General features: G+C 41.8%; 1 protein-coding gene across 3 annotated transcripts in view; it reads right to left on the reverse strand.

Moving 5' to 3' along the window:
- Positions 1-12664, reverse strand: part of LOC145527080 (uncharacterized) — a 55217-nt gene extending 42553 nt beyond the window's left edge. The window contains exons 1-3 of one of the 3 annotated variants that reach the window (XM_081544474.1): positions 12434-12537; positions 12197-12249; positions 11512-11756 (exon numbers count right to left, since the gene is read on the reverse strand). Coding sequence is in view for 1 of the 3 variants with exons in the window: in XM_081544490.1 (XP_081400616.1) it covers positions 12197-12229 (33 nt within the window). In the remaining 2 variants the exon portion in view is untranslated. Of the gene's footprint in view, positions 1-11511; positions 11757-12196; positions 12272-12353 lie in introns of all 3 variants that reach the window. The other 2 variants (XM_081544481.1, XM_081544490.1) reach the window with 2 other exon arrangements.
- Positions 12665-12923: the final 259 nt, after the last annotated feature.

Raw genomic sequence — 12923 nt, forward strand, 5'->3', positions numbered from 1 at the left:
TGCAGTCAAATAAGTAAAATGAATATTTTTTAAAAGTCTAGATAAAAATACTAACGAATATTTAGATAAAAACATTAAAGTGAGTCCTATACATGCATAAACAATAACCTATGAAGGAAATTGATCTAAAAAATTAAAGGACAGTCCAAACTTTTAAAAAACAAAACAAAACTGTAACAAAGAAATAAGTAACATTAGTATATTAATGGAGTACAATCATCTCAATAGATGAAACAAAGTACTATGATGAAATTTAACACTTTCAAAAATCAGAATTCAGTTTGTTACAGGTAAAAGTAATTTCCCTAAGCCTATAAAAAATATCATACTTTGTGTGAAACATTAGAAGTGTTTCCTCTAAAATCAGGAATAATTTGAAATTGTTCTTCAGAAACAAGTTGAAATCTTCATATCAACTCTACTAGTCAGCGCTGTCCCAGAAGACCTGGAACAGTGGGAACAAAGCAAAATACCAGTGATAAACACTAAGCAAGGAGGAAAAACTACTCTCATTATCTAAAAACATCTGATTTTCTGACTAAAAATCCTAAGAGAAACAGCTGGCATAACATGAGAATCAATAAGACACATCTACAGGGCAGCAATTTTTTTTTAACAAAATCAACATGCAATAGCTCTCTGATACATCAACAGTAACCAACTTGAAAATGTAATAAGAAAAACCACAACACAAATTGACATAAAGTACTCAGGAATATAGCTTAAAAATAGAGAAAAACCTAACCAAAAATACATGTGATAAAATACATAAATGTAGAGGAAAAGAAAACACAATAGGGAACAAGATGGCAGGGGAGTAGGTGGACGTGGAGTACATCTCTCGCCACAGATACATCAGGAATACACCTTCAGACACAGAAGTGCTTGCAGAACACCAACTGAGAGTGTACAGGAGTACCTGACCACCAGAAAAGAATATAGAGAACCATGCAAAACTTGGTAGGACGAAGGGACTAGGGGGAGAAACAGGTGTATTAGTAGGATGGGACCTGTCCTCTGTGGGTGGGGGAACTGAAGCAGGGGTCCGATGCCCACATCAGGGCAACTGTCTGAGTCAGAGGAGAAACATTTAAGGCTGAGAGTGAAACAGCTGATCTGTGGCAGCTTAAATGGAATGAGAATCAGACAGTCCTTGCCACAGCCATACATACCCCGGACAGGGACACAGGTCCCCCAGAAGGCACAGTGGCTGGGAGCTGTGCATAGGATTGTGGAGCAACCCCAGGGCGAGGGCTGCTGTTGACTGAAGAGAGACGGACTGAGGGGACGTGAGGGAGGAGATTGCAGTGGGAAATGCCTGTGGAAGAAAGACAGCCAGCCATGGAAGCAAGGCGATACTGCTGAATCATGTGTAGGGGGTGTAGTCATCGCCATAGCCTCTCTCTCCCCACACGCCAGCACTGGCAGCTGAACAATGGAGAGGCTGGCCCATCAAGCGCCTGATGCACTGAACTACAGAGTAGGACCCCACCCAGGGTGCTCCTATAAGGGATTGATGCACCAAACTACAGAGTAGGACCCCAGGCGGGGGGCCTCTATATGCCTGACGTGCCCAACAACAGAGAAGGACCGCAGGCAAGGGATTCCTGTAAGTGCCTGAACAGGCGGAGCTACAGAGAAAGACTGGCCAAAGAGGCCTTCTGATCACCAGCTATCAGATGCTTGAAAAAAGACTCTGATAGGGCCAATAACTCCTGCGGCTGAGGCAGTCCGTGTCCCTGCACACTTGGTGCCACCAGGGTCCCCCACCATGACCCAAGCAGCTGCGCGACCTTCACATCCAACCCTCACTGGGGCAGAGCTGCCACAAGCAAAAAAAGTCTTGCATCCATGCATGCAAGATCACTTCAGGCATGTCCAACTCTTTACGACCCTGTGGACTGTGGCCTGCCAGGCTTCTCTGTCAGAGGGTTTTTCCAGGCAAGAATACTGGAGTGTATTGGCCAATACTGGTTGCGATACCCTTCTAGAGCACTATATTTCCTGTTGCTCTAGCTGCCAACTCCCCTGAGTACCTGGTACTTCCAGAACCCCTGTGACCCAAGCAGCTGCACTACCTCCACACCTGGCCCTCACTGGGGCAGACCCAAGTCCTCCAGAGCAGCCTCAGGAGCAAACCCAAGTGGACGACTCACATGCAGAGGTGCAAATAAAACTACAGTTGAAACCCAGGAGCACTGTGGCTAAGGAAGAGGGCCCAAAACCCTCCCACCAGCTGTACAAGCTGCAGATTAAATCCACATGATCAGCTAGGCAAACACTGTGTCTATGGAATATATAAAAGGACATTGAGAGTTCCCACACAAGAAAACACACTAGCTCTGATAGCTGTGGACATTGGAGACAACAACACACAGGAGTAGGACCAGATTAGAGTCTGAGCTGCCCCCACATCAGGTCCAGAAACCAGCGCAGTGTTGGAAGGCACCCTAGTGGGGCGAGGTGGATTGATATTCCCAGAAAGGGAAAGAATGCTGACAGCAGTGACTCAAGAAAAATATTTAGTATTCTTATATTTTGACTTGTTCTGTAGTTTCTTTTGGATTTTTTTTCTTTCCTTTCCTCTGTTGTAGTTGTCAATTTTATTAGCACTATTAAATCTAATTAAGCTTGCGATTTTTTTTTTTCAATCACACTTTTTATTGTTGCTATAAAACTCTGCCTCTGTGTTGGCCTTTTGCAGTTCTGTGGTGCTTTTCTTTCATTCTTTTATTCTTCTTTTTTCTCTTTTTTTAGTTTTAATTTAAAAACATTTTTAAGCCTATTATTATTTTATTATTATTTTATTATTATATTATTATAGTAATCAAACTAACAAAGATTAAACACAAAGAAAGAATATTAAAAGCAGCAAGAGAAAAGCAACAAGTAACATACAAGGGAAAGCCCATACGTTTTAACAGCTGATCTTTCAGCAGAAACTCTGCAGGCCAAAAGGGAATGGCAGGATATATTTAAAGTACTGAAAGGGAAATATCTACAACCAAGATTACTCAACCTGGCAAGTATCTAATTCAAAATTGATGGAGAAATAAAAAGCTTCTCAGACAAGCAAAAGTTAAAAGAAGTCAGTACCACCAAACCAGCGTTACAACAAATGTTAAAAAGGACTTATATAGTCAAGAAATACAACAGAAGAAAAAAGATCTACAAAATCAACCCCAAACAATTAGAAAATGGCAGTAGGAACATATATATCAATAATTACTTTAAATGTAAATGGATTAAATGCTCCAACCAAAAGACACAGACTGGCTGAATGGATACAAAAACAAAACCCATATATATACATATGCTGTCTACAAGAAACCCACTTCAGACCTCAAGACACATATATACTGAAAGTAAGAGGATGGAAAAATATATTCCACGCAAATGGAAAGCAAATAAAGTTGGAGTAGCAATCCTCATATCGGACAAAGTAGACCTTCAAATAAAGAAGATTACAAAAGATAAGGAAGGTCACTATATAATAATCAAGTGATCAATCCAAGAGGAAGATATGACAATTGTAAATATCTATGCACCCAACATAGCAACACCTCAATACATAAGACAAACACTAACAGACATAAAAGGAGAAACTTATGGTAACACAATAATAGTAGGAGACTTTAACACCCCACTCACACCAATGGACAGATCATCAAAACAGAAAATTAATAAGGAAACAAAAGTCTTAAATGATATATTAGATGAGATGGATCTCATTGATATCTTCAGGACATTCCATCCAATGCAGAAAAATACACCTTCTTCTCAAGTGCACATGGAACATTCTCCAGGATAGACCACATCTTGGGTCGCAAATCAAACGTCAGTAAATTTAAGAAAACTGAAATCGTATCATGCATCTTTTCTGACCACAACACTATGAGACTAGATATCAATTACAAGAAAAAAACTGTAACAAACACAGGCACATGGAGATTAAACAATATGTTTCTAAGTAATGAACAGGTTACTGAAGAAATTAAAGGGGAAATCAAAAACATTCCTAGAAACAAATGACAATGAAAACATGACAACTCAAAACCTATAGCATGCAGCAAAAGCAGAGGGAAGTTTATAGCAATACAATCTTACCTCAAGAAACAAGAAAAACATCGAATAGACAACTTAACTTTATACCTACAACCACTGGATAAAGAAGAACAAAAAACCCCCCAAAATTAGTAGAAGGAAAGAAATCATAAATATCCGAGCAGAAATAAATGGAAAGCAAATGAAAGAAACAACAGTAAAGATTAATAAAACTAAAAGCTGGTTCTTTGAGAAGATAAACAAAATTGACAAACCCTTAGCCAGACTCATCAAGAAAAAAAGAGAGACGAATCAAATCAACAAAATTAGAAGTGAAAAAGGAGGGATTACAACAGACAATGCAAAATACAAATGATTATAACAGACTATTTTGAACAACTATATGGCAATAAAACGGATAACTTGGAGGAAATGGACAGATTCTTAGAAAAGTTTAATCTTCCAAGACTGAACCAGGAATAAATAGAAATTAGGAACAACCCAAGTACAAGCACTGAAATGGAAGCTGTGATAAAAAAAATCTCCCAAAAAACAAAAGCCCAGGACCAGATGGCTTCACAGAATTCTATCCTACATTTAGAGAAGAGCTAATGCCCATCCTTCTAAAACTCTTTAAAAAAACTGCAGAGGAAGGAACACTTCCAAACTCATTCTATGAGGCCATCACCCTGATACCAAAACCAAACAAAGACAACACAAAAAAAGAAAACTACAGGCCAGTATCACTGATAAACAGATGTAAAAATCCTCTACAAAATTTTAGCAAACAGAATTCAGCAACACATTAAAAAGCTCACACACCATGATCAAATTGGGTTTATTCCAGGGATGCAAGGATTCTTCAACATATGCAAATCAATCAATGTGATACACCATATTAACAAATTAAAGGATAAAAACCATATGATAATCTCAATAGATGCAAAAAAAAAGCCTTTGATAAAATTCAGCACCCATTGATGATTAAAACTCTTCAAAAAATGGGCACAGAAGGAAACCACCTCAACACAGTAAAGTCCATATATGATAAGCTCACAGCAAACATTATTCTCAATGGTGAAAAACTGAAAGCATTCCCCCTAAGATCAGGAGCATGACAAGGGTGTCCACTTTCACCACTATTATTCAACATAGTTCTGGAAGTCCTAACTACAGCAATCAGAGAAGAAAAAAGAAATAAAAGGAATCCAGATTGGAAAAGAAGCTCTCACTGTTTGCAGATGACATGATACTGTGCATAGAAAACTCAAACGAGACTATTAGAACATTACTAGAGCTAATCAGTGAATTAAGCAAAGTTTCAGGATACAAAATCAATACACAGAAATCACTTGTATTCCTATATGCTAACAATGAAAAATCAGAAAGAGAAATTAAGAAATCAATCCCATTCACCATTGCAACAAAAATAATTAAATATCTAAGAATAAACTTACCTAAGGAGACAAAAGAACTGTACAAAGAAAATTATAAGACACTGTTGAACGAAATCAAAGATGACATAAACAGAAAACAGATGAAAAGATATTCTGGGTAGGAAGAATCAATATTGTGAAAATGACTATACTACCAAATGCAATCTACAGATTTAATGCAATCCCTATCAAATTACCAACGGCATTTTTCACAGAATTAGAGCAAAAAGTTTCACAATTCATATGGAAACACAGAAGACCCCAAATAGCCAAAGCAGTCTTGAGAAAGAAGAATGGAGCTGGAGGAATCAAGCTTCCTGACTTCACATTATACTACAAAGCTACAGTCATCAAGAGAGTATGGTACTGGCACAAAAACAGAAATATAGACCAATGGAACAAGATAGGAAGCCCAGAAATAAACCCATGCACCTATGGGTACCTTATTTTTGACAAACGAGGCAAGACTGAACAATGCGGCAAAGACAGCCTCTTCAATAAGTGGTGCTGGGAAAACTGGATAGCAACATGTAAAAGAATGAAATTAGAACACTTCCTAACACCATACACAAAGATAAACTCAAAATGGATTAAACACCTAAATGTAAGACCAGAAACTATACAACTCTTAGAGGTAAACATAGGCAGAACACTTGATGACATAAATGAAAGCAAGATCCTCTATGACCCACTTCCTAGAGTAAAGGAAATAAAAACAAAAGTAAACAAGTGGAACCTGATTAAACTTAAAAGCTTTTGCACAGCAAAGGAAACTCTAAACAAGGTGAAAAGACAGCCCTCAGAATGGGAGACAATAATAGCAAATGAAACAACCGACAAAGGATTAATTTCCAAAATCTACAAGCAGCTCATACAACTCAATGCCAGAAAAACAAACAACCCAATCAAAAAGTGGGAAAAAGACCTAAATAAGACATTTCTCCAAAGAAGATATACAGACGGTTAACAAACGTGAGAAGATGCTCAACATCGCTCATTATTAGAGAAATGCAAATCAAAACTACAATGAGATACCAGCTCACACCGGTCAGAATGGCCCTCATCAAAAAGTCTACAAACAACAAATGCCGGAAAAGGTTTGGAGCAAAGGGAACGCTCTTGCACTGTTGGTGGGAATGTAAATTGATACAGCCACTATGGAAGACAGTATGGAGATTTCTGAGAAAACTAGGAATAAAACCACCATGTGACCCAGCAATCCCACTCCTAGGCATACACCCTGAGGAAAACAAAATTGAAAAAGACACTTGTATCCCATTGTTCATTGCAGCACTATTTATAACAGCTAGAACACGGAAGCAACTTAGATGTCCATTGACAGATGAATGGATAAAGAAGTTGGGGTACATATACACAATGGAATATTACTCAGCCATAAAAAGGAATGTGTTCAAGTCAGTTCTAACGAGGTGGATGAACCTAAAGCCTATTATACAGAGTGAAGTAAGTCAGAAAGAGAAAGATAGATATCATATGCTGCTGCTGCTTCTAAGTCATTTCAGTTGTGTCCGACTCTGTGCAACCCCATATATGGCAGCTCACCAGGCTCCTCTGTCCCTGGGATTCTCCAGGCAAGAATATTGGAATGGGTTGCCATTTCCTTCTCCAATGCATGCATGCATGCTAAGTCGCTTCAGTCGTGTCCGACTCTGTGCAACCCTATGGACAGCAGCCCACCAGGATCCTCTGTCCACAGGATTCTCCAGGCAAGAATACTGGAGTGGGTTGCCATTTCCTTCTCCAAAATATTGTATACTAACGCATATATATGGAATCTAGAAAGATGGTACTGAAGAATTTATTTGCAGGGCAGCAATGGAGAAACAGACATAGAGAACAGACTTATGGACATGGGGAGAGGGTCAGGTGTATGGAGTGAGTGAGTAACATGGAAACTTATATTACCATATACAAAATAGATAGCCAATGGGAATTTGCTATCTGTCTCAGGACTCAAACAGGGGTTCTGTATCAATCTAGAGGGGTGGGATGGGGAGGAAGACGGGAGGGCGATTCAAGAGGGAGGGGGTTGATTCATGTTGAGGTTTGCCAGAAAACAACAAAATTCTGTAAAACAATGATCCTTCAATTAAGACATAAAAAAAGAAAACACAATAGCCCAGATACAGGAAGCAACGTGTCTACTGACAGATGAAAGGATAAACGAACAATACACACACACACACACACACACACACACACACACACTAGAATATTACTCATCCATTAAAAGGAAATCCAAAGTCTTGCCATCTGTGACAACATGGATAGAACTAGAGGGTATTACGCTAAGTGTAATAAATCAGACAGAAATACAAATACCATATGACTTCTCTTACATGTGGAATCTAAAAAATTAAATGAACAAATAAACAGAACAAAAACAGACACATAAATACAGATACCAAAAAGGTGGTTACCAGAAGTGGAAGGATGGTGAAACAGGTAAAGGGGATTAAGAGGTACAAACCTCTAGTTATAGAACAAATTAGCCATGGGGAGTCAGCATAACACAAATATGGTCAATAATATTGTATGGGGACAGACTACTAAACTTGGGGCAGATATCATTTCATAATGTATGCAAATGTCAAATCACTATGTAGTACATCTGAAAATACCATAATATTGTGTAGCAACTATATTTCAAATATATTCATATTTTTAAAAAAGAAAAAAGAAACCAAAGGACCTGAGTAATTCAGTAACATTTATGGTATATAGATTCAATATGGTATAAATATATTCTCAACAAATTAATTTTTAATTTCAATGAATTATCAAAATACAAAGATGTTACATTTTATTTCATCTAATGGTAAGTATTTTCTAATACTCATTCACAATAAATAAAATCATACATTTGGACTACCACTGCTACAACTAGAAAATTAATGGTAAATTACAATCCATGAACATCAGAGACCCACGGATGAAAGGAGAACTAAATGAGCCAAATTCCAGAGAGGGGAGAGCTCTTCCCAGATGAGCTAAGAGTGCTTCTGGCTGTTTACTTCGCTGAGGGCATTTGTCCAGCCTGAGAACAGGCAGGATGGGCTCAGCTGAGAGAGAGGATGACACCAAGAGAAAGAGAAACCAGTAGAGCCTTCGGTGCCCACCCTGGACAGCAGGCTCTCCCCACCGAATGTTTGCTGAGTGTGGTCAGTGCAGGAACCAGGCAGGAAAGGCAGACTGATTCTCCCATGGTTTCAAGATACCGAGGACACAAAGTATGCAAGGAAGGAGCCTGTGATCAGCACACCCCTTGAAAACAAGGTGATCCAAGTTCAACTAAAGCAGCAATCCAGTCCCAAACCAGCATGATGCCTATTTAGGTGAAATGATCAGTCATTCCCCATCTGCACAACAAAGCAAAGGGGAAACAGGCTCTGGTAGAAAGTAACAATGAACTTCAGTCTCTGTGGTTCCTTTTATACCAATTCACGTACACAAACACACACATACACAAGTAAAGAAAGAATAACAGAGCTAACTTGGCAAAATAACAATGGGGGAATCTGGGTGAAGGGTGGTTGTTTTTTTTTTTTTTTTGAATACAATACAGGAGGTTATTTTATTCTACTTTTGCCACTTCTCTAGTTTTGAAATTATTTCAAAATAAAACATAAAATACAACAAACTCCTTGGGCTTTCCAGATGATCATTTGCATACTTAAAGGGCCTTTCACAAGCTAGCCCTGCTCTCACATGCTCCCCATTCTGGCCATATGCGTTCTTTCCACTATACAATGCATCCACTGGTTCTCACTATAAGGCCACCGACTTAGCTGCCTCCAAAGCCTGGAATAGTTCATGTACTGTGCCTTCATCTGCCCATGATCTTCAAGTTGTCATTCAGATTCTGCTTAAATGCTGCCCCAAGACAAGTAGCCACCCAGCCACTCTCATGTGCACAAACACCCACAGTTTTGTTTATGATGTTCCTCTGATATGTCTTATCATCTCCCATACCCTCCATGGGGTATGGGCCCTGTCAGTTTTGTTCACCTCTGCACACCCTAGAAAATTACCTGGCATAATAGTCAATAAATGTTTGCTAAATACATGTACTCAAAAATAAGGAAATACTGTTTACATTTGTTAAAGTCTCTTAGGTCCTAAGGGCAATAAGAGCACAGACTCTGAAGACACTCGGTGCGGGTCTGAATCTTAGCTCTGCCACCCTCGTCTCCTTGTTTCCTTTACTAGTTTGGGACTGTGGGCAGCCTCCCCAGTTTCCTCAGCTGTACAATGGGGACATACTCGCCTCACAGGGCCCTGAGGCTTTAATGACGTCACACACACCAAGTGCCTAGGCCAAGAGTGGTGTCTACTAATGTTATTTAACTGTTGTAAAGTCTTCTTTATTAATAGGTCCTGTACACTTACAATGTTCATTTATTTTATATTTCTTAATTGCTATCACAAATACATTCTCTCATTGTACTTTCTGTATAAATATTGTTTAAAGACAAAATGGTCATTGATTTTTGAGGTTAATTGTATCCCTCAGGCCACCTCAATGAAATCCTTTCCCCCTGATACCAAAACCCTTCCTGTCATACTTGATCACCTAAAAAAATACTATTACTAATTGCTTCTTTACATCCTGCTGTCCATGTGCTAAGTGCTAAGTTGCTTCAGGCATGTCTGACTTATTTTGACCCTGCGGACTGTGGCCCACCAGGCTCCTGTCCATGGGATTTTCCAGGCAAGAATACTGGTGAGGGTCGCCATTTCCTTTTCCAGGGGATCTTCCAGACCCAGGGATCGAACCTGTATCTCTTGTCTCTCGCACTGGCAGCCAGGTTCTTTTACCACTAGCGCCACCTACACCCCTAAAGGAAATCAACCCTGCATATTCACTGGAAAGACATGCTGAAGCTAAAGCTCCAATACTTTGGCCACCTGATGCGAACAGCTGACTCACTGGAAAAGACCCTAACGCTGGGAAAGACTGAGGGCAGGAGAAGGGGGTGACAGAGGATGAGATGGTTGGATGGCATCACCGACTCCATGGACATGAATTTGAGCAAACTCTGGGAGATAGTGAAGGACAGGGAAGCTTGGTGTGCTGTAGTTCATGGGGGTCACAAAGTGTCAGACATGACCAAGTGACTGAAGAACAACCACTACCACCTATACTATTACTAGTCACTTCTTTACATCCTGTTGTCCACAGCCTAATGCGATTCCTTCACCTCTTAGGAAGTAAATATCTGAGGCACACCCAACATTCTGTTTGCTCTGGAAAAACTGCTTAAGACGTATAAATTCTGAAATCCAAGAAGCACTTTTTGGCCTTATGAAATACTTTTGAGGCACTTCACATCATGGCTTCTAAGAAGTTCTCTTTTCTCAACTTTGTAGGGGAAAAACCACTCTCCAAATGTTCTCTCACCTCACCTGCACCCCAGCCCCTCTTTAATGCAGCCCTTGTCATTGTCCTGAGGCCTCTACTTGGTCTTTTTGGGCTCTACTCCTATACCTATAACTCCTATAGTTAAAGGCACTAATATAGGTGCCTTGAATCGGTACATGTTAGTTGAAAACTCCCACCTGAGCTACAGACTCAACTGTAGGCACCACATATTCAATACCTACAAAGCTACACTCGGAGGGTCTAGTGGTAAAAGAATCCACCTGCTAGTGCAGGGGACACAGGTTTGATTCCTGGTCCAGGAAGATCCCACATGCCTCGCAGCAACTAATCCCTTGCACCTCAACTACTGAGTCCCTGCGCTAGAGACCAGGGACCATAACTACTAAGCCCACGTGTTGCAACTACTAAAGCCTGCTTGCCCCAGCGTCTGTGCACCACAACAAGAGAAGTCACCTCAATGAGAAGCCCAGACACTGTAACTAGAGAGTAGCCCCCACTCACAGCAACTAGAGAAAGCCGGAGCAGCAAGGAAGACCTACCCCCGCCACCACCACCCCCAGCCACAGGCAAAGATAAATAAATCTTAAAAGAAGGAAAGAAAGGAAAAAAAAAAAAAAAGCTACATACACTCTGTCCCTGGATACTTCTTCCAATAGTGTTCTCAAGACCGGAAACATCACCGGTGTACCAACAGCTCAGGAGTTCAGCATTCGCTGTTAAGTCTCCCTCTGGTTCAGTCCTCCAACCACCTGCACGGTCCAGAGGGTCCACTGGCTCTCTCCTCTCACAACACTGCTCCTTCCTGCTTTGAATCCTTAAACTCCTTCCCCGCCATCCTGCCCAACGACTCTGTGCGCCAGACCACAGCTCCTCTAAAACAAGAAACGTACGTGATTTCTTCGCACTGCCAGCATCAATCTCTGGATCCAGCTCACGAGGATACTCAGTATACAAGCATCTGAACAAGCTAATGAACAAAAAGGAGGTAATCTCCCTGCTGATGCCCTGAAAATCTGGACGCGAAGACAACTCAGTACTTGGGTGTGGAAAACCTGAAACGATAGAGCATCATTTCCTTCACAAGGGCCCTCACTGCCCTCAGAATTCAGGGTCCGCTGTAGACAACAAAGCAGAGTAACTGCCTACGGACAGGGCACCGGACACCAAGTGCCAGAAGACAAGGTACGTTTCTGGAGACTCAGGGGGACGGCGGGGAATATGTGAGTTCAGGCCCTGGTGTGACCGTGAGGGGATGAAGAGGTCCGCCCTCACGGCGGACTCAGCTTTCTTAAGTGAGAAAGTCCCTACTTACCGAACGCGAAGCTGTTGGGAACCTGGTGGCCATCCCGGGCTGTTTCGTGCAGGCTGCGGAGGAGAGAACCGAACTCTGAGGATATCCCTGCTGGTCCCACCCCGCCCACCAAGAGGGGGTTCGAGCCCCACGGATTGGGTCCGCTGGCGCCAGGCACCTGTCCACCCGGGGCTGAGTCCCTCGTGGGGAAGGGGCCTCCGGGCCGGGGCAGAGGGAACTTGGACAATGAGTTTGTACCACTCCGCAGCCCTGATGCGGGAGGGACCGAGGCCGAGCTGGCTGCCTCTAGGCCGGGATCGACCGTGGGGGCTCAGCTGGTCAAGATCCCTGGCACAGGACGTTCTGGGCCAGGGTAACTTCGCGTCTCAGCTAGCTCCGCATCTCTGAAACAGAACATCCCCGCCCCGCCCCTGAGCACAGAAGCCCTGCCGGATACAGCCTGTTAGGCGCGTACTCCTCTACGGCCGCAGGGCGGCGCAGGCGGAAGTACGTCACGTGACGACCAGTGGCTGGCAGAAAACTACATCTCCCAGAATCCTCTGTGGAGGAAAAGGTCCTGGATAGACGGGCGAGGCCTGATGGGAAAGGCGGGCGAGCTCTAAGAGAGTCGGTATCAGTCTTTCGCTCCACTGCTCAGGGAAGAGCTAGCGTCTGGGCAGTGCCAGGTGGTTGGGTCTTGAGGCCAAACCAGGTAGAGTTCGTAGAGGAAGGCACCATGTGAGACTAT

The sequence above is a fragment of the Giraffa tippelskirchi genome, chromosome 11 (genome assembly GCF_054371585.1).
Source record: "Giraffa tippelskirchi isolate mGirTip1 chromosome 11, T2T-mGirTip1v1.2.pri, whole genome shotgun sequence".
In the NCBI taxonomy this organism is placed as follows: Eukaryota; Metazoa; Chordata; class Mammalia; order Artiodactyla; family Giraffidae; genus Giraffa; species Giraffa tippelskirchi.